The 27,759-nt window shown below is 39.2% G+C and overlaps 1 protein-coding gene across 11 annotated transcripts in view; it reads left to right on the top strand.

Annotated features, from left to right (window-relative positions):
- Positions 1-27,759, top strand: part of ESRRG (estrogen related receptor gamma) — a 656,681-nt gene that overhangs the window by 391,051 nt on the left and 237,871 nt on the right. Inside the window, exons 1-2 of one of the 11 annotated variants that reach the window (XM_051820568.2) lie at positions 19,474-19,659; positions 27,551-27,726. The exons of 7 other annotated variants lie outside the window; for them this stretch is intronic. Coding sequence is in view for 1 of the 4 variants with exons in the window: in XM_002717508.5 (XP_002717554.1) it covers positions 19,604-19,659 (56 nt within the window). In the remaining 3 variants the exon portion in view is untranslated. Of the gene's footprint in view, positions 1-14,901; positions 19,660-27,550; positions 27,727-27,759 lie in introns of those variants that run through there. 3 more of the 11 variants (XM_051820576.2, XM_002717508.5, XM_070055321.1) reach the window with 3 other exon arrangements.

The raw sequence follows: 27,759 nt of genomic DNA, 5'->3' as shown, positions 1-27,759 counted from the left end.
ATTCTGTGCCATGGCAAGAAAAGCCCTGAGATATTTATTTCAGGGTTCTCTCTGTGATACCAAGAGTCACTTTGAAGATGGTCTTTTGTTTTATTTCAGTTACTTTGGCACATTCTCCTACCTGTTATTGCAAATGGATAGATTGTGCCTGTGCTATAACTTTTCTTCTCTACTCATTGAATTTTCTGGAACTTACCAACTTTGGGAGAGGGATAAATCTTCATTGTGCAACTGTTGCAAAGTCATATCTTCTCGGGATTTAAAGCACACCTTTTATAAAAGCAACCTGTGGTACAACCTCAATCCATTGGTCTCTAATGGCTATCAGAGGAAGGCAGTGACATTGACAGAAGGAAGAATTTACTCCATTAAGCAAATATACTGCAGGCTCCATAGATTGTTGGGGTTAAAAAATCAAGTAACAACTGAAGTGAATTTGAGACAAAGCACTTCCCATTTAATGCTACACTCGTTTTGCATTTATCAGGGAAGGTTGAACCTTCTACTCCTCTTTTTTCTTTAGTTAAAATCTCCCTAAACTGTACATTTGAGGGCTTTTTTTAATTGTCTAGGAGTCTAACACCAGAGGGCGATGCGAATACAACATGCTAACTAGTTTTATATGCTAGTTTAATTAGGGTATGTAAATAAATGAAGAATTTTATATTCTTAACCATTCATTTTCTTTAGACTTCTTTTCATAACTGAAATTTTGCTCTATCCCTCTCTCCACTTTTGCAATTTGACAAAGAATGGAAGTGTTAAGAAATCATTTATTCATTTAACTGTACTTATGGAGTAACCACTGTAGGCAAAGTCCCATATTAAGGGTTTGGAGGGATATGGTACAGAACATCGAAGAAATATGTTTTAGAGTGGGAAGTATCACTATGCTCCTAAATCTGTATACATGAAAGACATAAAATTTATTCACCTCATATAAATTAAAAAATTGAAACAAAAAGGAGTATGCATTGGCCAAATAGTTCTTCATACAAGCTTATCTTCTGATACTTATCTTCTGATAAGTCTACTTGGACTGTTAAGGAATCCGGTAGTTTCTGTTCTCCAGGAACTTACTCTCCATTGGGAAAATATTCTGTTCTCTTCTGTTATTAAAAGCCATCTCATTTTGCCGTGAATGTTTGCTCCCCCAGGCTTTTGAGACCTAGCTCAGAAAACCTGCCTTCTTTCTCAAGTAGAATTGTTATATCCTTTTTCTAAAGATTTATTTGTTTATTTAAAAGACAACGATTGAGATAATGAGAGAAAGAGAGTTCCTAACATCTGCTTGTTCACTTCCCAAATGCCTGAAGTAGCCAGCGCTGGGTCAGGCTGAAGCCAAGAGCCAGGAAGTCCATTCAGGTCAATCTTCTATGTGGGAGGCAAGGTCTCAAGAACTTGAGCCATCATCTCTGCCTTCTAGGCACATTAGCAGGAAGCTGGATAGGAAGTGAAATAGCTGGGACTCTTACCAGGTATTGCAAAATAGGATGAGGACATTCCAAGTGAAAGGATTAACCTAGTGCCCTGTAATGCCCACCCTAGTGAAGTCTTTTTCAAGGCTTTTGACTACTTTGTGAAGACACATCAATGTGAAGAGTGTGACAAATGCCTGGGCATTAAATAGATGGTAATGGGAATAGCTGGAGCAACAATCTGTAAATAGTAATGCATTCAGTCCATTCAGGTCAGGAAGAGATTGTAACCAGGTTGCTTGAAGCAGAATAGGGAGACGTATGCTAGGCAGAGCAGTTTGGGTCAGGTTGTGAACAGACCTGAATTTCAGGTTACAAAAATCTTGATTTTGTTCTATAGTAGTGGAAAATACAGGGTAAAGTGCTTTAGAACAACATATGGAATAGATTAGAAAAAAAGCAGAAGGAAGAGGGAGACCAGGAGGCCAAGGAAACCATTAGTTAGGAGATTCAGGCAGTTGGAACTTAATTTTAGGAACATAACAGGTGATTCAAAATCAGAATCAATAGGACTTAGAAACTGACAAATTCTTTTTCTCATCTATATATACAAAAGTCATAGTTTTTTTTTTTCAAAATACTTTTGGTACTTATAAATTGAAGCAAACCAGTTTGCTGTTATGATTTTTTTATTGTTTTTCATGTGTATACATTATTTTTTTAAATAAAATGTTTTATCTTCAAACAGTATAAGATTTACAGAATAATTGTTAATATACAACAGAGTTGTCACATATCCTATACAAGGTTTCTCCTAATATGCACATCTTACATTGTATGGTACATTTATCCCAACTTATGAACCAATATTGATGCACTAACTTTATACTTTACTCAAATGTTCTTGCTTTTTCATCTGAAGTCCTGTTACCATCCCATGACCCCACATTACATTTAGTCATCCTGTCACCTCAGACTTCCCTTGGTTGTGACAGTTTCTCAGGTGGTACTTGTTTTTAATAACCTTGACAGTTCCGATGGGCACTGGTTACATATTTTGTAGTATGCCCTCTACTGGAATTCCTCTTACATTTTTCTCATGATATGATATAAGTACTGGCAGGAGGAAAATTGCAGAGGCAAAGTGTCCTCCTTACCACATCCTAACAAGGGTACCTATTATTACTAGGCTCATCTTGTATATTTACTGATCCAGTAATACTGAATCAGAAGTCATGTTTTCTGATGGCAAAAAAGTTACACAAATTAATCATTCTCATGCTAGTAACAATACTAAGCTCCGAAGACAAGTGCTGCGGTAGGTGTTGTGGGGAACATGCCACGAGGGATGCTGTAATCCCATATTGGAGTGCCTGGTTCAAGTCCTGGCAGCTCCACTCTTCTGATCCAGCTTCATACTAATGCCCCTGGGAGGCAGTAGATGATGCCCCAAGTATTTGGGTTCCTGCCACCCATGTGGGACCCAAATGAAGTTTCTGGTTCCTAAATTTGGCTTGGCCAACTTTGGATTTTTGGAGCATTTCGGGAGTGAACCAGTGGATAGAAGATTGAGATCTCTCTCTCTTTCTCTCCCCCTCTCCCTCTTTCTCTTTATGCCTTTCAACTAAATAAATCCTTAAAAAAAAAAAAAAAAGGCAAATGCTTTGCTGTGCTTGTACTCATTCATTTATTTGACACACAGCTGTTGAATTTGTACTCTCTGTAGCGCCTTAGGCTGTGAGTTCCAAGCATTCAGAGATAGACAGCCCAGGATTCCTGCCTTCAAAGAGCTCACAGTTTAATGAGAAAGGTCAAAGTTCAGATAGGAAAACACAAAATGGTAGCAAGATAAGAGATGCCTCCAGAGAGGATCTTTCTGAATCTGCAGATGAAAAAGAGAAGTGTGTGTGTGTGTGTGTGTGTGTGTACATGTAGAGGGGTGATTCTGGGTAGTAGAATCCACATGTGTAGTGACATGAGATTGTCTCTGGCATAAAGAAACAATCCTTATATACATCACACTGATCCTAAGAACTCTCAATTCTCTAGTAATGACTCTTCAGTTTAGACAATGTTCTGTTTTTCTATCCAATGCTATTTCAGGATCGTGATGACTCAATACTAGTTTTATTTGAGAATCAATTTCTTACATGATTAAAAAAATTTCAACTGAGAATTAACACTTTCACTTCTGCCCAATGAAATAGTTAACTTGAGAGGTGGAAAAGCTATGGAATGTCAATACATATAAAACCACATTTTGATCATTGTGACATGGTAAATTCAAATCACTTGAATGAACATCAAGCTTCATACAGGGATGCCTCTGCCAGCAAATAATCTCCAGGGGTAAAGAAAATACAAGTAACAATTTGAACCCTTTAGCTTCTTGATAATTTTGCAGTTACTCTGCCAGTTATACAGAAAGGTTTGGAAAAAAACATTATTTCCCCAGAACCACCTAAAGCAGGGCTACTATTTTTTCCCCTTCTTTCTAATTCTTCTTCTTCTTCTTCTTCTTCTTTTTTTTTTTTTTTTTTTTTTTAATGTGAGGCACGTTCCTTTGCAGGGCTTAGAAATCTCTCTAGTTCAACATTGAACAAAAAAGGCCTCCCCTAGTGCTCTTTTTGTCCGACTGATGAAGCTGTATAGAAATGTAAATGAAATATAAGCGGTGGTAGTGGCCAGGCGGTGTTGTGCTCCTCTCTTCTCCCCGGCTCCCTTGTAAAAAAATTCTCTGATTTTGCTGTGTGTGTGCATCTCTTGTGTAAGGGCATTTAATTAGCTACAAGTTACAACAAAGACTTCTGAAAGGAAAATATATCTGGTGCAGATGCCTTTATTTTCATTCGGCCAAGAGCTCGGTTTTTAACTCCCTTATCAAGAGCTGCATGAACTGCCCAGACTAAATTGGGAACATCTCCACACTGTTTGACAAATAGATTTTTTTGTAAACTGATTTAGCCTTTTCATTGTTTGCATTTCATTATATAGCAGACTTCATGTCACAAAATCGGTATTCATTCAAAATAGAGAATTTACAGATAGGACTGTAGCCAGATAGAAAATATTGCTCAGGTCAGGGCTATTAAGCATAGAATAATAGCAAGTCAGTGATCCAAAGGGTCGTTCTTCACCCAGAAGAGGGTAACACGGTGGCAGCCAGAAGTCAGACTCAGGCCTTAAGATGTGTTGTGGCCACATTTGCAAGACAATCTGCAGGGAAGAGTGAATGAGGGAGTCTGGCAGAATGAATGTAGCAGGGACAGGTTTGCCCTCTGCATCTTAAACCTCCTTCTCCTTAGGGACAGAGGTGGGAATTGTCACTGTTTAGATATGGCTTGGTCTGTCCTGAAACTTGCGTTGGGAGTGCCACGGCCCATATCGAAGAGCTGCCATTAGGGAACTGGATTCTGGAAACAGGTTGAATAATGAGAATGCCTTTCATTTTTCTTTTAAATTCTTTCAGGGGTGGGGAACCTTTTTATCTGCTAAGGGCCATGTGGATATTTAGGATATCATTTGTGGGCCCTACAAAATTATCAACTTAAAAATTAGTCTGCATTAGATTTATTGAATCCCACCTACAGTTGCCTTGGCAGGGCCATATCTGGCACCTAGGCCAGAGGGTCCCCATTCCTGGTAGAAGAATCACTGGGTCTCAAACTTGAATGTGTATCACAATGACCTGGGTGGGGTGGGGTGGGGTGTGCAGGGGCGGGAGACTGCCGATCACAGATTGCTGGATCCCATCCCCAGCCTGAAATTTGCATCCTTACCAGATCTTTAGAGATACTCATGCTTCACTCTGAGAGCCACTGTTATAAACCATTTACCCCTCACTGGAGATCCCAATTACTCGCATTTTCAGAGTACCTATCAGTTAAATCCACTGGGCAATGGCTCTTGAAAGCTCTTCACTGATAGCTTCAAGTAGAGAGTCTGAATGAAAGAAGACCATTTGTATATAAGAACCTTCCTTACTTGGTTTTATTATGAAATAAATAGAGCTATGATTCTATGACCTCTTATTCTCACCGCTCCAGGAATTCCTGCCTATTTCCCATCTCAGGCTGCATTTTAGGTCGGTTTAATGAATCTTTGGAGATTAGCTTTTTATGTACTTGGCCCTTAGTGCCAGGATTATTTATAAAAATGAAAGGATGCCGTTTTCCTCTCATGAGGGTTACAAGTATGGGGAGGACATCAAGAGCATTGGTTAGTGTGGATGACAAAAGGATGCTAAGTCTTTGTCCCACAGGGAGCCTCCTCTGTCTTCCCCTTTGCCAAACTAAGGATTAAGGATAAGGTTTTTATTTTTTTATACTTCTTTATATTCAGAATCTTGCTCTTTAAAAAAAAGTTTCATTTATTTATTTTTTTATTTATTTCAAAGGCAGAGAGAGTGAAAGAGATTGAGTCCTCTTGCTGGTTCACTTCCTCAAATGCTTACAACAACCAGCGCTGAGCCAGACCACAACCAGGAGCTCAGAACTCAATCCATGTCTCCCTTGTGGGCAACAGGGACTCAAGTACCTGAGTCATCATCTGCTTGCCGCCTCCCAGGGTGTGCATTAGCAGGAAGCTGGATCAGAAGTAGAGACAGAACTCAATCCCAAGTGTCAACTTAATTACCGGGCCAAAGCTTCCTGGGATAATTTGGTTTTACTATGACTCTGTTCCTGATGATGAAACTGGAGACTTGGAATAAAGGTGAACTATGGAGATACTCTAGGGGCTGTGTTGCCACACTTGGGCATGTACCAGAATCCCCCTGGGGGCTTGTTAAAACAGACTGCTACCCCAGATTTTTGGAGTTTTGGAGTTGTGGGCTGCTGGGGTTGGGGCGGGGAGCAGAATTTGCATTGATAACCCACTTCCAACTGATGCAAGTTCTGGGATCAGCACTTTGAGGACCCTTGGGTCTCCAATCCCGTTCCCTGGTGATGAGTGGGACCGGCTGGCCCAGGTCACAGATGACAGGGAAGAACCGTTCTTCCTACTACACCTTTCTTTTCTGGGCAAGATGGGAGGAATTCAGTGATTGTGTTTTCAAACTTACCCTAAAATTCAAGCTGTCTCTAATTTACAGAGATAAGTAATGTGGCAGTAACTGCCACTGGGGAATGTTCCATCCTGTCCTCCTGTTTCTCAAGTAGAGGTCATATTGTGACCCAGGAAAGCTACTGCTTCAGGAAATCACTGAGTTAACTGAGACCACATAGGGCCCCTAATATGTAGATTTATTTATGAGCATGATATTGGGTATTGAAAACTACTGACCCTCTGTTGCAGAGGTTCTCTCATGATGGCAGGATTTTGCCATCACTGTACCAACCCTATCTTAAGGAAAAGAATACTGAAAAATGCATTCAACACGTTCTTATCTATGGGGCAGGAGTGCATTCAATGATATAGGTTTTATTTTCTGAGTAGCTAATTAAGAAAGAGTAACTGTATTGACTTCATTAAAATGTGGACAAGGTTTCTTCAGAGAAATCTTGAAGTTTATATACAAAAGGAAACCCCACAAATGTGAACAAATTTGTCAAAATCAGCAATTATTTCAGCTAATACTTATCAAGAGCCTAAGATGCATAGATTATGGTGTTGGGCACAGCACAGATAAGTAACTGCCTTCAAGAAGTTTAGTAAATGAAATGCAGAGAGACCTTGAGATAAACCAGTTAGACTAGTTAGTGCAAAGCATTGTGGGACACAGAGGAGAGAGAGCCATTGATTGGGCCTGGGGGCACACGAGGAAGGTTTAGCATGGAAGGGACAGTGGAGGGTGTTCTGTCCACCCTGTGGACTGTGTTGCTGAATATTGTAGCTGACTAATGGGAGCCTGAATTACAGAGAGGAATACTTTCTGTGCAAATCTACATAGTTTATTTATAAATAATGTAACTTTGTTCTTTGTGACTAAGAGCACATGAATTAAGTCTGATAAAAATGAACTAAATGTTTACATTTGCTTTCTGTACAGTTCAGAATATTGATTGGGATTGAGTAATTGAATAGGTCTAACTGCTCAATCAGTGGGAATGAGGCCAGTGGTGGGACAGGACTTGGGCAGTACTGAAAAGCTCTAACCTCAGAAAGAGCCCATTAAAGCTAATAATGTCTCGTTTAATCATCTGTACTAATAGAGGAAACAAAATGTGGCCTTGTTTCCTTCCAAGATCTTCTTAGCAATGACATACCCAGGCCCGAGAGTACCTGGCACTGTGCAACAAAAATCTCCTTAAATTGCATTCTGTAAACATTAGAGAGATGAAATAGAGTAATTCTGGAGAAAACACTGATGTTTATGAAGCTGTTATATTATATGGGTTGATCTTTTTTTTTTTAATTATGGAGGAAATCTTGGAAAAATCCCAGGCAAGTATACTAGTTTTTAAATTCAATTTTTTAAAAATTGGATTGTTACTCCTTCTGTCTTAACAAAACATGGTTTTGATCTTCCTTATGTCTCTGGGTTCCTTGACTTAGATATTCTAGAATTATGCAATGGTTGCATGATGGTAAAACTCGAGGAGGAGAAAGTCACTGGGGAGCTATCCCAAATCTTTCTGAGTAAAATCTGTGATAGAGAAGACAACTGAGACCTTAGGTTTCTTTTCTGTGCTCTAACTTCTTACCAGTGTTATACATGCTGAACCCAGAAGATTCATAAAGCACCTTGTAAAGCACACATCTAAAAGGGGTTTTCTGAGTAAGAGAGGAAGACCAGGAGATGTCAATGTTAGGAGCAGCTTTACTACATATCCTAAAGCCCAACCATTTGTTGATGGGGAAACATGTATGCTGGTGAAGTGTCTTTCAAAACAGATGCAGAAAGATTAATAGGAAACAGTTAGACATTAGGAGTAGAAAATATACAGAACTTGTAAAAATAAATAAACAACCAACCAATACATTCAGATCCTAATTTTGCTTTATTATATCAGGGCATCTTTTGTGCAGTGAATTAAACACTTTGAACCTCAGTTTTGTCATCGATGAAATAGCGACTGGGGCCAGCATTTGGTCCAGCAGTTAAGCCTCCTGTTGGGACACCTGTATCCAGTATGGGCCTCGCATGTTAGAGTACCCGGTGTCAAGTCCCTGCTCTGCTTCTAGTTCCAGCTTCCTGCTAATGCGTACAGGCATGGCCCAAGTAGTTGGGTCTCTGCCAGCCACACAGGAGATGCAGACTGACTTCCAGATTCTGGCTTATTCTTGGCTCAGCCTGGGCTGTTATTGGCATTTGAGAAGTGAACCAGGAAATGGAAGATCTCTTCTGTCTCTGTCTCTCTGCCTTTCAAACAAGTTAAAATTTAAGAAAACAAAATGTTTAAAAACAAATAAAATGAGGAGAATAATATAGCCTCTGTCCACCACATAGGGTTATAGTGGGAACAAAAGAAGCATTTGTTAATATTAAATTATAGCAAAAATAATTAGATATTTTACTTACTATAATTTTTAAAGTTCTAACAATCAAACTTCTCTACCAGGAAATATATATATATATATTATATAATTATATATTTAAGATTTATTTATGTATTTGAAAGGGAGATTACAGAGAGAGAGAGAGAAAGAGAGAGAGAGAGAGAGAGAGAGAGAGAGAGAGGTCTATCTATCTGCTGGTTTTCTCCCCAAATGACCATAATGGTCAGGGTTGGGCTGGGTTAAAGCCCAGGAGCCAAGAGCTTTTGTTCCGATTCCCTCTGCCCCACCACCATTCCTGTCATTTTAAGCTGCCAGGGGAAGGAGGAAAAATTCTTTTGCATCTTTCTCTTTTGTACCCAAAGTGTGGTTTTCTAGAAATAATATTTGATTCTCTTGAATGTGAGGTGTTCTCATCAGGATCTTGCTCTTGGAGCGAAACAAACTATACAGGACTTGGATAACGAATTTCAGGGAGCAGAGTATAGAACATCCTGAAGGCAAGAACTTGGTCTTTTTAATTAATTCCCTTCTCCCCCCCCCCCCCCCAGAAAAAGTGAAATCTGCCTCCTTCCTGAAGCATTCAGCACCTTGTTGACGTTGGAGCCATGTGGCCATTCCTCACAGGGTCCCTGTCAACATTTAGCCAAAGAAATCTTTATGCAACGAGATGCTCCTAAAATCTGTCATGTAGAAATTTTTATGTTGGACTAAAGAACCATTTTGGAATGCTTTTATAAAAAAGAATTTGGTGGCCAGCACCGCAGCTCAATAGGCTAATCCTCCGCCTGCAGCGCCTGCACCCTGGGTTCTAGTCCCAGTTGGGGCGCTGGATTCTGTCCTGGTTGCTCCTCTTCCAGTCCAGCTCTCTGCTGTGGCCTGGGAGTGCAGTGGAGGATGGCTCAGGTCCTTGGGCCCTGCACCCAAATGGGAGACCAGGAGAAGCACCTGGTTCCTGCCTTCAGATCAACGCGGTGCGCTGGCGGCAGCAGCTATTGGAGGGTGAACCAATGGAAAAGGAAGACCTTTCTCTCTCTGTCTCTGTCTCTCTCTCTTTCACTGTCTAACTTTGCCTGTCAAAAAAAAAAAAAAAAAAAAGAATTTGGTTTCAGGACATATCTGGGCTTGTGATTAAAAAAAAATATTTAGGGGCCGGTGTTGTGGTACAGTGGGTTAAGCCATTGCCTTGCAACACCAGCATCCCATATGGGCACCAGTTCAAGTACTGGCTGCTCCCTTCTGATCTTGTTCCCTGTTAACGTGTCTGAGAAAGTAGCAGAAGATTCGCCTGACTGCTTGGACCCCTGCACCCATATGGGAGATCCGTAAGGAGTTCCTGGCTCCTGACTTCTGTTTGGCCCAGCCCCAGCCATTGTAGCCATTTTATGAATGAACCAGAGGATGGAAAATATCTCTCTCCTCCCTCTCTCCTCCTGTCCCCACAATGGCTTTTTGAAAAAATTATTTATTTATTTATTTCAGAGACAGAGCTTTTACTGGCTAGTTCATTCCCAAAATGGCTACAATAACCAGGGCTAGAACAAAATATATGTCTCCTGTGTGGGACCCAACTATTTGAGCCATCACCAGGCCTTCAGAGTCTGCATTGGCAGGAAGTGGGAGTCAGGGACAAGAGCCAGCCATTGGTCTCAGAGTCTCCAATATGGTACATGGGTATCTCAACCAGTAGGCCACACACCCTCCCCGGGAGACTGCGATTTTTTTTTTTCAGTTGTACAACTTTAATCAGCAGTTAGTTCTCACCCATGCTAGCCGTAGATTTCTCCAAGTGGTGACAGCTACGTGGGTAACCAAAGTGTAGAGCCTGTTTGGCGGATCTGCTTCCTCAATACGTTCTTCTGGACAATCTCACTGCATGTGGTATTGGATGTTCCTTATTCCTTGGGCCCAGACAGTTTTGTTGAGCATGGTTTCCATGCCTTCATTTGGAGGCCCTCTTTTTTTTTTTTTTTTTTTTTTTTTTGACAGGCAGAGTGGACAGTGAGAGAGACAGAGAGAAAGGTTTTCCTTTGCCGTTGGTTCACCCTCTAATGGCCGACATGGCCAGCGTGCTGCAGCCGGTGCACCGTGCTGATCCAAAGGCAGGAGCCAGGTGCTTCTCCTGGTCTCCCATGGGGTGCATGGCCCAAGCACTTGGGCCATTCTCCACTGCACTCCCAGGCCACAGCAGAGAGCTGGCCTGGAAGAGGGACAACCGGGACAGCATCCGGCGCCCTGACCGGGACTAGAACCCAGGGTGTAGGCACTGCAGGTGGAGGATTAGCCTATTGAGCCATGGCACCGGCCTGGAGGCCCTCTTTCATTGCAGACTTCTGGATCTCTCTGAGTGCCCAAGGAGCACGTTTCTTAAAGCCCACTCTATGGATGTGTTGATGTTAGACTTGGCTCACCACCTCATTGATGACAGAACAGCCCTTCTTCTTCTCACCACCCTTCTTTGTGGGAGCTATTTTGTAAAGCCCCAGTTGGAACGGAAAGTGGGACAGTGATTTTAAATGCATTTGCTATCAGGTTAAATGGGAAAAAAACAAGTGTCTGTGTTGCCCTGGTAAGAGCTGTGCTTTTAGGTCTTGATATGGCAAGCTTTGCTTGTTGGCTTTCATGTCAATAAAAATGTTTTTCTTGATCCAATACTTAGTTAATATACTATGTGGAAAACATAGAAAAATAGAAAGGAGAAGAAGAAAGCAATGACTCCAAATTGCTCATGCTTGGCTATGAGAGGGATAAGTAGTGAGGAAGTGCTGGAACCACTTAGTCTACACAGCAGACCTTGTCCCCACATTCTTCTTCCAACCTCCTTGCTCTCCACTTACCTTTGTTTCAATTACTTATCTTTTAGAGCCTTCCTCTATGACTTCAAGAATCTGACTGAACCATCTTTGTAAATTTGGTAGCCTCCCTTCAAGTGAGCAGTAGTACACTGAGTCAAAGCATTGATCATTAGTTCATACATTCATTCACTCATCCAAAGACATATTCATGTTACTGGCCCTGGGAACACCATCAGACCTGGCCCATTTCCACAGATATACTAGGAGAGGGGTTGGAATGGAGCAAGGACAGGCTGTTTTATAACAATTGAGTCTTTAAAGGAAAAGATAGTCAAAATGTGTGTATAAAAGTACAGCTGATTAACCAGGAGAAGAGAGAGAATTTATTTCTACTAGCTCATCCCCACTTGCTTTTAAATGTGACACATTTCTTTGACTATTTCTAAGCTTTTGTTGAAAATAGAGTACAATACAGTATACGCTGGGTATTTACCTCTTCAGTTCTGATGTCCCTTGGCTCTCACTGGGACCTTTTTCCTTAGAGGGCTCTGATCTCAGTTGGAGTTCTATGCCCTTGGTATATTGTCAACAATTGTGAGATTAACATTAGTAGCTTGTTACTAACTAAGCACTGCAAAGGGGAGAAATGTAATCTTTTCTAATATGAGCTTTCCTACCACCTAGGTGTGTAACCTGGGCTAAGGCTCTTACCCATTCTGAGCCTTATTTTCTGCACCTGTAAGAGAACCAAGTTGGATCCATAATCCCCTCGGTCTTTCCTTGCCTGTAATTCCCCATTGCCCAGACTTTCTGTTCTGCCATAGATTAGTGGTCATTCAATGTAACAAGAGAAAGCCTTGTGAAGAAATTGAGTTCTTGAGATATCTGATCAAAAGAGTTCCTGGGTGAATGAGCTTGTGCTTGAGATAGTAATAAAATCAACAGCATTATTGACTGAATGGTTAGGGTAGAGGGATGTGGAAGAAGTCCCTTAAAGGAAGAGAAAAAGAGCATGAGCAATTTCTCTCTCCACTTCTTTCTCGTAAACAATATCCAATTGAATTCTTAGGAGAGTCAGCAGAATCAGTTAAGTTTCCTAAGTCCGTCTTCCTCATCCCCATGCACAAAACATGGTGATAGCTTTAAGGGGAAAAACTCTTATTGTTCCCTCTCGTTGCATTGAGCCAGCATCTATTTGGCAGGTTAGCCAGCAATTCAAAATTCTTATAGTAAATGTTAATGGCATCATTGCTGGAGAAATAGTTGTACCTTGTTTTCTTTTCTATAGTAAGTATTTTGAACCCTTGGTCAAGGAAGAAGGCCAACTGAACTGTAATGCCATTCTTTCCTATCTCTTCTTTCAGTTAGTGAGATTTAAAATAATATGGCTGATGTGTACGGAAGGGTCACTATGTGTAGGACCAGAATAAAATTTAGTAACCAAACTGAAGCAAAAGGAGGGAAAACTGGAAATTATTAGGCTAGGACACGTGGCATAAGACAGAATGTCCTTAGCCTTCTGGGTCATAATGTTCCCGTTCAACGATGACCAGACAACAATGCTAAATTGGTATAGCTTGTTTAATTCCCAATACAAGTCTACAAGACTGTGACTGTTTTTTCCATTTAACAGCTGAATTAACTGAGACTTAGGTTGGTGAAGTGACTCCAGTCCAGTCTCACCCCTGGTTATTGGAATCTGAGCCCAAGTCATGAGCAAGCTGCAACCTCTTGTTGTAAGCCTGTCTGTAGGCCTCTGACTTCTGCCAGGTATGACACATACACACCCCTAACTGATTGCCCTTGCTTCTGGGAAGCAGATTTTTATCAAATATATTAATTTATAAAAAGGAACCTTAGGGGCCAATGCTATGGCATAGCAGGTAAAGCTACTACCTGTGGTGCTAGCATCGCATATGGTGCTGGTTCGAGTCTCAGCGGCTTCACTTCCAATCCAGTTCCCTGCTAGCACTCCTGGGAGGGCAGCAGAAGATGGCACAAGTTGTTGGCCCCTTGCACCCACATGGGAGACCCAGATGAAGCTCCTGGCTTCAGACTGGCCCGGCTCTGCCATTGCAGCCTCTGGGGAGTGAACCGACAGATGGAGGACCTCTCTCTCTCTGTCTCTCCTTCTGTCTGTCTGTGACTCTACCTTTCAAGTAAATGAATGAGTCCTTAAAAAAAATCTTAGAAATATATCAATGAGTTCTAACATCCAAAAGGTGCAATAACCTTTTTAAACCTGTTTATGTGGATACTAGCTGTTAATATCTCATTGTTTTTTCAACTGCTCCTTTGAAAGTCTTGACAGAAAGGTTAGCAAAAGCAATAGGAAAAGAGACCTTTCCAATTGTAGTGAACACTCAATTTTATATATATATTATTTATATATATATAGAATATATATATATATATATAGAGAGAGAGAGAGAGAGAGCACCTAAATAGATGTTGAATGGGGTGGCTAAAATGGGTAATTTGATCATTTTCCTGGGATAAAGCAGATATTGCTTCTTCTGAAATCTTTGTGTTTGTTCCACTTTCTCCTCCTCAATCTCCACTGTGGCCCTGCCTTCCTCCCAGAGCTAAGCTCCCCTTTATTTTGGACCACACTATCACACACATGATTGAGTCAACAATTTATGGCTTTTAAAAATAGGGATTTCGTCCTCTCTTAGGTTTATTGTTTATCATAATCATCTTTCAAGTGAAAAGGCTAATTTACTCTTTCTATAGGAATATTTTAAGCTTGATTATCATAATATTACCGCTGCCTGAAAAGGTCTAAAACGGGACATTGACCTTGAATGTTTTCTGCATTTAGCTTGCAGTGCTTAACATTCAGGAAAGAATATGACTGCAACTCATTTATTAATGTATAATCTCAAAATGTTAACTATTGCTCTGTAAATACATGCCACACAGATTATAGAAACCTTGTAGGACGCCATAAAACACACTTGATATTATACTAGGATGAGGATGTTAGAAATACAACATAACTGAAGTCAGTTGTCCCATTGGAGCTACTGTAGTTTGTAATTTAATTTTTACTGACATTTCACCATGTATATTATTAGCTTGACAAAATGAAAGTGAAATAATCCTGAATTAATTAAACAGGAGCCGAATTGCTTCTCTTAGTTTTTCTGTCACTGATTATTTATTCTTCCACTTTCACAAAAACACCGGGAAACGAGTTGGTGTATTATGGAGGAGAGACGATTGCTCCCCAGGGAATGGGCTTTTTTTTTTTTTTTTTTTTGAGACTCCATAATTTGGGAATGGGATGGATTTATAGGACAAGCGCTGTATCAAAAGGAAAGATTTTTATGAGTGCTTCTGTGGAAGTGATCACTTTCAGTAGAAATGATTGCTTCTTGCCAATGGAGACAATAATTTAAATATCAAAGCCTGTGCCCTAGAAATGAAAGGCAACAGAAAATGAGGTATGATGAATTGATAGAGGTTTGGTGGTAATACAAAGTAGCCACCCTGACTTCCAAAGAAGTCTGCCTGTGCTCAGTGGGAAAGGTATGTTCCTAAGTAGGTTTATGGCCCAGCAGAAATTCCAGTTTGCAGATGAGGAGACAGGGGACTAGAAAGCGAGGAGCCCAGGCCACAAAGGCTGGCATCTGGCCCTTTTCACCTGTGCTGTAAGGTTTTTTTTCTTAGCGACTGAACGATGGGTTTCCCCTCAGAGTGAAACGCATTAGATTGAAGTAGTCCTGGCTTGCTTTCTGTAGTAAGATAACACTACACAGGCTATATCAAAGACATCAGAGACAGTGGTTCAAAAAATTCAACAGCGTTTCAAAGGTTTGATGATCTTGAGGAAAAATCTGGAAGGCAGATTTACAAGGCAATTTAAACCTCAGAATTTTTAAAAACTGGCTTAGTTTTAAAGTGTTCAGCAAATAGCCAATGTGCAGTAGGGGAGGGAACTTCAAAAAGTTCATGGAAATTGACTTAAAAGATAAGTTTATTTTGGTACAAAAATATTTGAAATTCAGGCATTTTTTTTCTTGTAATAAGTATTTTCCAAGAATTTTTTTGAAGACCTCCTTACAAAATCTAAATCTGCTTCAAAAATGACTATAGTAAGCTTAAAATATTTTAATATGGATTAGTTTTCTTAATTTTCAGAAAAGGAGCATGAGAGCTATAAAGAGCTAATAGTTTGCAGTCATAGCAACTCTTAGCATTTCACACCACTTTGTGTAGTAACATAAAAATTCATTGCTAGTATGTTTTAGGCAATGATTCTGACTAACATACAGTAAGATGCATAGTATGTGCAACTCCTAGGAATCTACCTTTTGTTTCACTTGAGTTTTGCTTGTGGCCGCTCCTTTCTTTCAAGTGGAAATGAAGTGCACTATCTCTTTGTATCTGTGCCTTACCTGGGAACTGAGAAGAAGTTGTTCAGATACTTGTGACTGCAGTGTTTAGGGAAGAGAGTGAAACTATGTCTAGCCTGAGGGTCTGATGCATGATAGACTGATAGTAACTAATCTACTAATATTCTTTTTGAACCAGTCAAAAGAAGTTCTTTTGTTTGATTCCATTTTTCCTGATTTGGGTAGACTCCTTGTGGTAAGACTGTGAAGTGTATGGACATTTAGCAATATGAGCTTATTCTAGTCTGTTTATCTTTTTGATTGCTTTTTTTCCCCCCCAAATCCTCTGTAGTTGAATTTCTTGAAGGCTGAAGCTCAATATGACTTGTGCTGGCTTTCTTTTCCTAGGAGTCTCTATTCCTTTCTCTTTCAAGGTGAGGAACTTCTGTGATTAAGGAAGGTTCTTGAGATACTGTGCTGTGTGTTTATGAAATATTCTTGAAGCTGTCTCGAAAGTTCAGTGTAGTGGATATTATTTTAAATTTTAAATTGGTTAAACTGGATTCAGGATTGTACGTGTAATCTTAGGCCCTTGACTTGTACAGGTGACATTTTGATCCCTGGGGGAAAACATCCCGTTCTACAAATCTAATGCACTTCTGGTCGTTGAGAAAGCGGCAGGCTCAGTGAACACGGCACCTTCGGAGATGAAATATGGTCAGCGGAAGATCAGTGGGGGCGGCACTGTACAAGTGCGTACATGTGTCTCTGGGCACAGAAGAAAGACGCGTGCATGAATATGAGTCTAAATATGTTTAAAAATACACACCGAGGAAATCAAATGAGTCGCAGTAAAAGCAAAAATACCCCGAAAAGGAAATAAGAAAATTCTGGGGAATAAAATATCGCCTCTATAAAATATGATGACTTAAGGCCATCAGTAAATAATTGACTACAAATCTTGCCTTTAAACAGCCATTTCAAAGGAGGAATAGCCAGGTTCTGTCACAGCATGATAATGCAAAGAGACTGAATACAATACGAGATTCTTCCGCACAGGTACAAGATCGGAGTGCATGTGTTGAGTCCATTAAGATATGTTGAGTACATTAAATAATTTTTTTATCATTTTAAGAAATTATGCTGGACAAAAATAAGAGATTTTTTTGGTATATCTTTTTTTAAAAATGTACAATCACGTTTATTAATTACCTTGAAGATTTTAGTGTATTCAGAAATCAAGAGGAACAGGAAACAAAGATGTTTTTCTGTTGAATGCAGTATTAGCTTCCATATTTCTCTGTATTTTAGAAAAGTCATGCTTCTTTTTCAAAATGCCTTTTTATTTATTTTTGAAATTGTCAAAGAATTACATGTCTCCTTTTCGATTGAATACACAGATCTTTTTCTTCCCCCACCCCGAGTGTCTGCAGAATGCTTGGATTTTCTTCTGCATCTCCAAGCTCTTTTAATTCACTGCTCACAACCAAATTTACATCTTAATTGCAGAGTTCACATTTAACAATATAGACAGCATAATGCTACTGGTAATTAAGCTTTTACTACCTGCTTTTATACAGTATTCTCAAGCACAGTTTTAGCTATGTGAGTTGGGATCTAGAAACTTGTCTGCATTTAGACCACAAATAAAAGGAAATCGGGCCTGTATCTTAGATATAGCTAAGTGCATGGCAGGGAAATGGCTTTCTTCTGGGTGGGGGGGGATCCAATCATGTCTGTCATTTTTATATTCTGAATGTTATTGTGGCTGTCTTATTTTAGTGTTTTGTTTTATAAAGACCTCAAAAATTGGAGAGGTTTGCAAGATTTGAGTTCTGATTTAATTTCTGAACTAATTAATTTTGATCTCAAAGGTTATACTATTTCTATTATGTCCTGCCTGAGACTGAAGGCGCAAAAGGTGGTAAGCAGTAGAGCTGAATTATATAAAAATTGTGGGTCTTCAATGTCCTGTAAGGTAGCAGTTATCTCTCTGCCATAAATAGCTGGTATCTATTGCATTGGCTATATATGTGTGTGTGTGTGTGTGTGTGTATAAACACTTACAGTTTAAAATATGACTTCAGCATGCTCTTTGTTACATAGAAATTAAAAATATGCTATATGGTATCATAGGAGGAAAAACACCTCTCTCTTCTTATAGCCTCTTGGTTTTTTGGAACACTTTTGATTGGGAATTTTTAGTTCTGTAAATTATTATCTGCTTAGAACTAGTGCTTATAGTGGCCAGAGTGTGCAAGGGCTTACAAAAGTTATCTGAGCAAATTTTCTTTAAGCATGCACAAAGCATTAGGTATAGAAACAAATATGTACACTGCATTTTATTTGAAGCTGGCATTTGGAGTAAAATCATATACATTTGTATATATCTCTGAGTTTGGAAGCTTGTATTAAGTACACAATTAAGAACACTTTGAGTGCACTGTTTAGAAATGTTCTCCCTACCAAAAATACAGTCTTTAATTTGGTCCGAATGCACTGAGAGATTTAATGTTGTATTTACCCCACAGCCCTCAGTCCGCCCGCCTCTGAGGAACCAACTCCTCTTGCACTTGCAACTCCTCTTGCACTCGCTTTGAAAAGCTCCGTATTGTGTATCTCCTCCTAGAGAGAGGAGCAGATCTAGAGACGGCTGCACGTAGAATTTACATAGGCGGTCTCTCAAATTGCAGGGAAGCCCTGTTTCCTCTTCTGTAGTTTGTGTAAAACTGCATTGAGAGGACGCTCCCAGTTCACACGCTTCAACGATGTAGAAGAATGTCTTTTATGTTTAAAACGCCCGGTACACACCAGGACAGCAGGAAGAGACGGGAGTTAGGAATACACGAGAAAGTACAGCACCCGAGAAGCCGCAGCCCCCAGGGGAAAAAAACAGAGACAGGGCAGGACAAACTTAATGCTCTACCTTCGGCAGAATCCTTTCCCAAATTAACTGAGAGTCTGCGTGAGTTCTTCTTTTCAAGGCAACATAGATCTTAGAAACCCCAGGCAAATGACTCCAGTGCTTAGAGAGTTAAGTTAGTTCTGTTTCTTTTGTAGCGACAGAGAGGAGGGAGGGGGGAGGAGAGAGAGAGAGAGAGAGAGAGAGAGAGAGAGAGAGAGAGAGAGAGAGAGAGAGAGAGAGAGAGAAGAGCGAGAGAGAAGAGCGAGAGTGCGGGAGGAGCGAGCGAGCGAGCGAGCGCGCCCGCACTCGCTCCTGGGAGCCTTGCAATCGCTCACTGCTCTCGTCCCCGCTCCCTTCCCGCTGCCCGCGCTCGGCCCGCAGCCCCCTCCGCCGCTCTGCACCCGCTCTACCTGCGTGGTTCCTCTCGCTCCGAGCAGCCTCGCGTCGCCTCCCTCCTGATTGGGCAGAGGCCCCCCAATCGGCTGCGCGCCTGGGCCGGTGGGACTGCATATGTAAAGCCCTACTTCATATTAATAAGCTCCAATCGGGGCTTTAAGTCCTTGATTAGGAGAGTGTGAGAGCTTTGGTCCCAACTGGCTGTGCCTCTCGGCTTGTCACTAGGAGAACATTTGTGTTAATTGCACTGTGCTCTGTCAAGGAAACTTTGATTTATAGCTGGGCTACACAAATAATGGTTGCCGGTCGCACATGGATTCGGTAGAACTTTGCCTTCCTGAATCTTTTTCCCTGCACTACGAGGAAGAGTAGGTACCTTTTTCTTTCCCTTTTTCAACTCGGCGTGGGGGTGCGTGTGCGGGGGTGGACAGGATGTGGCGTCGCTCCCCGGTTCAGGTAATGCCCTGGGTGTTTTGTGTGCACGAGTGCCTGTTTGTGTCTGTCTTGTGCCTTTTGTGTGGAGAGTGATCTCCTAATTCAGGAAGTGGAGAATTGTTGTCTGACTACAATGTTACCTTTGAGGCGCAAGGCTCAGTGACTGTCAGTAAAACAGCTGTGTGACAGTCACTTCTTATTCAGGTGCTAAGAATAGGCACTTGGCACAAATGCTTAGTGAACTGTTAAAATGCATCTTTTACCAGGATCCATTTTCTCAAGGAAAGATGTTTTAAAATACAATATTCAAAATGATTTATACTATGGAGTGCCTCTTATGTATTTGCTGTTTGACAGATATTTTCAGCTCCCTGTCATTTCTTACCGCGCAGAGTTCGAGGCAAAATTGCACATTGACTAATTCTCCTTCAGAGAACAATTTTAAAACTAGCCCTGTGCGATTCTGAGCTAGAATAATGTTATTTGCATGGTTAGCGTTAAGTCAGCAGTTAACTGACAAATCAGTCCATTAAGTAACATGAGATTTTCACACATTATAAATATTTAAGGGGAGGGAAAAAAACTCGGGAAGAAGCAGTAGTGACTTTTAAAATCTCCCCTGAAAGAGACAATGCTCAGACCATGGATTTGTTTCATGTGTCGTGTCCAGAAAATCTAGAAAAGTACTTTCGTTCTTACTTGCAGTTTGATTCGTATTTATGGTTATCTTTATATACACAGAAATATATATATATATATATATATATACAGATTACTAAAGGTTGAGGGGGGCAAGGGTGAGGGAAAAGGAGAAGTAAATTAGCATTCTCGTGTAAATGAGCAGGTCATACATTTAATTTCAACCCACTGGTCAGGTAAAACACTAGTATATCGCAGGAGCTGTCACTCGTCTCTCTCTCTTGCTGTTGAGTCAGTTTGCTTTTACATTACAGTAATACCAACTGTTATAATTCTGAAAAGAGTGCTGTTGGCAAACATTTCTCTCCATGGGCTGCAAAGAAAATATAAAACTCTAGAAGATGGGCCAGTGCACTATAGGTAGATGTCCACTAGCTGTCCTTAGTGACTGCAGATTGCATTGCTTTGTAATTAAGTAAGAGATGAAAAGTGACTTGCAGTCTTGCCGGCTGTTCAAGTACGTCTGAGTGTGAGTGTGAGTGTGTGTGAGTGTGTGTGTGTGTACCTACATGCACGCTCCCACACGCACGGCCCCACATCCACGCTCACCCACGAGATGCTGGCCAAGAGATGGGGTTGGGAGGAACTGAGTGTCAGGCTGTGCTTTCTCAGTTTCAGACACTCACGGGGAGAAACAACCTTAAAATGTGTGAAAATAAACATGAAAGCTAAACAAAGGCAGGGCTGCCCACTCAAGTGTAGTTTGAGGGTTCACGCACCTGGAGAATTGAAAGCGCACGCATTCATGTCAGGAAGAATGTCTTACCTAAGCTCACCCAGATCCTAAACTTTCTCTAATAAATAAATAAACAAAGCAAACTTTAAAAAATCCCCCTAGAGGCTTCTTTTTAAAGTAGTTTCCTTGAATTTAACTTCTTATAGCTAATTTGAATAATTAGTTTAGATAAGCCTCTTAAAGCAGATGCATTTAAATGAAATTGGGGCACATGTCCCTTTGGCTTTGGCGCAAGATTCAAACTAGCTTTCTTTTTGGCTCAATTAAAAGTCATCTTTTAAAAATACAGGTTTATTGTCTGGATGAGGTTCTGATCGTTACGTGGTTCAATGGACAGACAGAAAGACCCAATGCTAAGCAACGCATCTGTCTCTCTGTCTCAATTAATAAACCACGGAATTTATACATGCTATTAATATTCATAGTAATTGTACTGGGTTAAACCCCATCACGTGTGTGTATACACAGAAATGAAACTAGAGTTATGCAGTTCAGAGGAAAACATCGGACAGTTTCTGCTTTGGGGACTGTTAAAGATTCATACAATTTATTGGCCACCATTAAGAGAGCCTAAAATGTTAACCTCTAACTATGTATTTTTTTATTTTAGGAAATGTGCCAGCACATTAAAGAACATAATGCTTGAAAGCTTGTTTCACATTTAATAGCAGTAATAGCTGATAGCATAAATAGATGAAAATAATATATCTGCTCATTTTGACATATGTGTCAGTCTAATCATTCTAAATGAGTGTGCTCATCACATGAATCCCTTTCAACCTCTGATTAAAATGTAACATTGACTACAGGATTACAGAGCGGACTTAATTTTACTGACTGTTTTAACAGTTGTCACAGCTGTTGGAAGAAGGAAAGGCAATTGAAACACTCCAAAACAGACAAGGCGAGGAGGGAACACTTTAGTACATTTCAGCTTGCTCATTGCAGTCTAGACACTGAAAATTTAACAGTTTTGTATTTAAGATCCCTGTTCAGAACCGCGCAAGTTTGATTTTATATGGACCACTCTTTCTGTTTCAGTGTTTTGATTTTTTTTTCTCTCTTTGCCTCATCTCTCCTTATTAAAAGCTAAGCTTAATTGAAATACAACTATCCAAAAGTAATACTCTAATGTCACAGTATAGGAGATGAAAATAGGCTGGAAGGAAAAATTTATTCTGTTAATAATGACGCCTAAATCACAGAGGACACTATTTTTAAAAGAAAGACAGGAGCTTGCCCAAGTCACTTTAGATGTGATATTATTTGACAACTATGAACAGGCACTTTGAGTTTATTTTTCTGAGAAAGATTAGTTAAAACTCCAGAGGTGGAGCTCCCATTCCTTTCCTTCCTATTTCTTCTCTAAATCTGTTGAAAACACCTGCAGCCTTAAAGGTAGGTACAGTAGGTGGGGTTTTCAGATGATTTCTTTGTAAATTGCTTGAAGTGACAACCGATAGCACCTGGGGGTGAGCCTTCCGAGAGGAGTGAGCTGTAGAATCTTGCAGCCCTGCCCATCACCTCACTACAGTGAACAGAATTAAACAACCATTGTATGTGTCCCACACTATATGATAGTTGAAATAGCCAGACGGTGTATGTTATGTAACATATGATTTTCTCCTTGAAGTATGCAAAAAAAAAAGTGTTCCCGAGTTAATGGAATAAATGTTGAATGGGAGTGGTTAGCAAATGATGGGCAACCCATGTTCCAGCAGCCCTTTGTGTCAGGGTATTTATATGTTACCCTATGCACATTTGGTGGTAAGTTTAAAAATCTTCCTTTTGCAGAAAAGGCTGCAAAATAGCTTTCCATTTCCTGGGCAGAGGCAAAGGTGACAGTGTGGCTGCTTCTTATAGTGATGGTTTCTCATCTTAATGTGTTCATGGCACTGCTGTTTTATTTACTGAGCCTAGTGTGTTGCAGCGGTAATTAACCCATGTTATTAGCAAAGCCCTTGTGGATATCCATTAATTCTCTTGCATGGATGATCATTTTTCTAGTGTTTTTCCCCCAATAAGATATTGTTGTTCTTTTTAAAAGAAATCTAAATGGACAGCATTTGATATATTTCTTTGATTTAATTTGACCTGTAATATATATTGGCCATCTTAGGAAGAATGGTGTTCTAATTTGGCTTTTAAAAATGCTAACAGAAGCTGGAGGGAAAAAAATGTGTTCCTTTCAAAGTAAAAAATGAAAAGAAATTAAGATTTAACAGGGAAGTAATGCAAGAAATCAGTTTTCACTCCAAATTTTCCAGATCTTAAAATTTATGATAATTTGTTGCTGGGAGGTCTTTGGATCAGGTTTTTATTTAGTTAATAACATTTGAGGCATTTTTGTAAAATATTGAGCCAGCAGAAAAATACTTGTGCTTCCTGTGCTGAGAAAAGATAAGGACTGTCTCATTAGCCGGGCCATACTTTTGCAATTAATTTTAGATACCTGGTGCTATTCATCAAAGAGGGCAGCTAACTTCTCTATGATGCTATTTAACAATACTTTCACAATACCTCACTCCTGCAAGAATTTCAGACAAAGAAGGGACCCTTCTTTGGGAAGGGAGGCGTAATGCCCAATCTCAAGTCCGAATCACTCGTGAAAAATGTCTCAACATTTGTCTTAGACTGGTGATTCAACAAAATATTTTTTTTTTTCTAACTTGGAGAGTGATGTGCAGTACTGAAGGTTTTTGCTTTATATTATTTCCTAAGAGAAAACACAGTGCAGACTTATGGTTGATGCTTTTTCATACAAGTGGCAATTAATAGCAATGATATCTATTAAACCAATGAATAGCAAATAAACTTTTTAACATCACTCATAAGATTTAGCAATAAGAGGAGAGCATTTGAGGGATCTCACTTAAACTTTGAAGTCATCATAGCAGATAAGCGTTGCTCTGAATCATGCTTCCTAGCAAATTCATGGCTGAGAGAAACAATACAATGTTGATCTGTTATAAGTGCATATGAGCCCCGGCCCTAACCAGTTCTCTGGAGAAAACCTTGGATTATACTGGCCCAGTTTGTCCAGTTTTTCTCTCTTTTACATCCACTGGCATTGTATTAAATTGTCATTGTCCTAAAGCACATGAGATAGAAATGAATTGCAGTTCTGTACCTTCTCTGACAGTGAAATATTTAGCCTCTCTTTCTCCAATCATACTTATGTGTGTCTTTGATAGTGCAACGATGACACCCAGCATCTTTGCCGCTTGACATTCTTCTTATTGCATTTTGTAAATTTTGCCGCTGATGGTTATTCTTCCAGCCATGTATATCTGGGTATATACGATCCATACCATTATTAATACACGAGCTCACATGTAGGACTTTAATGTCCAGAGCAGTTGATGGGCTACACACGAGTGTGCTTGTGTTCATGCATAGTGTGCACGTGAAATCCCTGGTATTTAGGAAGAGGCAAATGTAGAACATAGGTATACTGCTAAGATTGTTCCTGTACATTTCTATAATAAAATAGATCTTAGGTATTATTCAGTTAGTTGCCAGTAAATTTGCCAGGCATGATTTTAACCTAGAATTACCATTTGAGATGTTAACCAAGGCTGATTTTAAACTGAACTAGGATATTAGATAACAGGTAACCTAATAAGTGAATTTGCTTCTGACTATATTTTTAAAAATTATTTTCATTCATATATTCAATATTGAGTAATCATAAATAATTTGTAAAATAGGAAATAAACTACTGATATTAAATGCATACTGTAATGGTTTGGGCCCAGATCCAAGAAACAATTTTGATTTAGCTCTTGGCTGCATCTTATACAATTGGGCCTGACAAACATACCTTAATGTAAAGCATGACAGTTTTCAAACAAATGCAAAATATAAATTCTACTTATCTGCATTACATAAATCTCTCATTTGCTATTTTTTTGGCTAAAAGCAAATATGTGAAATTCGTAAATATTTATATAAAGTGCATCATAGATTTCAGACTTACTAAATATTATTGTAAGAGGTAAGTTTAGAGGACTGTGATTTTACTAAGCAAATCACAATGAATGTCGAGTAAAAACACTTATAAAATTGCTTTTCTAATTCTAATTCATATTTAAATTCCTAGATTCCATTTTTACCTTTATTTGATTGACTAGTACTTTAACAAGTTTACTGTTGCTGTTTTTTTAAAATCCTGCTGCTAACTGCTTCTTTATGTCAATCCATCAGATCAAAGTTAGCTCCTTTATTATCAAAGGGTGGTAAGTGACAGCCTTCTGTTTTTTGAAAGATTTACCTGGCCTTTTATTCTTGTTTCAACTTCATTTTAGACTTATGCTTTCTAAGTTTTGGGGAACCTCAGCTGATAAAAATAATTCCATTCAGAGTTTTAGCAAACACATCTTCCTTGTCTACTTGCTCTTTGCAGAAGTGCCAGATGTTTCATTTTCTCTGATTTAGACAGTGTTTCTCCATATTTTCCAATTGATTGTCCAAAACTATTGAATTGAGAGGGGTTAGATTCTGTGTGTATTGTATATGTGTGTGTGTGTGCATACATATATTCCTTCCTTGTACTTTTTAAAAATATTTTTAAATGTTGGGAGGAAACTTGCTTTTTATATCTCGAGGTCTTCGAATGATACTGTCATTTTAGTTCATGGTAGTGCATGTGTATTTGGATGCTAACTCACTAAGGCAAAGCAATGCAAAAGAAGGTACAGTTTTAAAGAAATTGGCTTCTCACTGGTCAATTAAAATCCATATCAGTATTCTAGCATGGATCTGTATGTACATTTGACCATAGATGTATAACACACAACACCAGTCATTAGAAATAACAACCTTTAGCTATTCAGAATTCCTTTACACAAGATAGTAAATGAACACATGGGTTTTTGGCATTTAAAATCTATCAAATACTTATTGAAGTGTTAAAACTCATAGGGAGTCTACTTCAGGTTAGATTACATTCTAAAAAAGAGCTTACAATTAAATTTATGTGTAATTATAAAAAACATTCTTTGTCACATGCATTCCACAGTGCATTTTCATATTGCTTTGAATGAAACGAAATTGCATATGTTCTTTTCGTCATTTTTGATTGGAAGTACACATTTTGTGTAATATGCCTTGGCAGCACTTACCTAGCCAAAGAAAACAAATTAATATTAAGCATACTGAAAGCTGTCAGGCATATCACAGACATGTCAATTTAGCGTTGCTTCATCACACACCTTCTCCGTAAACAGTTGGTTAAGATGGTGCTAAATAAAAAGGGAGCCACCAATAAATTCTCATTTTACATCAGAGATTGATGGCTAGTGTTAAGTGTAATGAAAACCAGTTTGCTTGCTTTAAAAACTAACTGTAGGAATACAGATAGTATCAGTAATAATGGGTATTTTTTTAATGTGTAATTTAAGCTTTTTTCCCATCTTTCTTGCCAATCTTTCTATTATCTTGGAAGTCAAATGAGATTTTATAAAAATATTTCTCAAGTGGTGAGCTTTGATTGCTCTTCTTTATGAAGTAAAAACAAAGATGTAGAGTCAGGTGCATGTCCAGTTTTAGCAGGCAACATCTCTTTTTGGTGCACTTTGTATATATTTTCTGGGAAAGAAAAAATCTGCTTTCTTTTGATATGACTTATTCAAAATGAAAAAAAGGAAATTTTATAAAGTAAATTGGGAACTTATGCACAGAGAAAGGCAGAAGGACACTAAATTTTCTTTTCATGATTAGAAGGATACTTTTATAAGTGGTAATTCCTTTTTCATCTACTCTAGAAACATTTTACTCATTTCTAGTGGTTTTTGAGAATTTACACAAAGGACTGGTTAAACAAATAGATTTCCTTTTAAGACTCACAGTGTAAATCAAAGGTTTTAAGGGTGTGCTTTTCAAGTTAGTAAATATATAAGAATTTTTGTAAAAATTTATTTTGCCTTGAAAAAATTCTGAGAGCATATTAATCACATATACAGGATTACATCCAGAGTTAGCAAAAATAGCAGAGCATGTGAAGTACAGAGAGCAGTACTTATTTAAGAGAAAAAATTCAAATGTAGGGTTGCTCGATTGTTCTGATTTCCAAATTATCGTAGTAACTTAGCTTCTCCAAGAATGTCAGATGGCCATGTTAAACTGCATTCATTTTCCCATAAATGAAAGGAATATTCTGACAGTGCTTTCTTTCTAGCCGTTCATTTGCTAAAACAGATCAGATCTTTCGAGGAGGGCTAGTTAGCCCATAACCAACTGTTCATAACCAGAGAGGGAAAGATAGTGGTTGAGGAGAACCATGTTTTTATTTTTATTTTATTTTTTTATTTTTTTGCCTACAAGAAAGTGACTGTATACAGTTGGTGCTGGGTCCTATGAAATGACAGAAGCATGCCTTTTATCCATAGACTTGAATGAGACCTGCCTCATCAGTCATGGGATCATAGTGTCACAGATGGAAAAGCAGCCATCAACTGAATTGTACTGAACTACACACTTGGCTAATTCATCTTCTTGCTCTGCACATCTAAAGGAAGGCTCATTCTGTTCTTGGAGCCTAGACAGCATCAGGAGTTGGGCTCAGGTGGGACCATGTGGCTGTCTTTTTCTGTTTTCT

This window comes from Oryctolagus cuniculus, chromosome 13 (assembly GCF_964237555.1).
Source record: "Oryctolagus cuniculus chromosome 13, mOryCun1.1, whole genome shotgun sequence".
Classification (NCBI taxonomy): Eukaryota; Metazoa; Chordata; class Mammalia; order Lagomorpha; family Leporidae; genus Oryctolagus; species Oryctolagus cuniculus.
The sequence above is the reverse complement of the archived record's forward strand: the minus strand, read 5'-3'. Positions and strand labels throughout refer to the sequence as shown.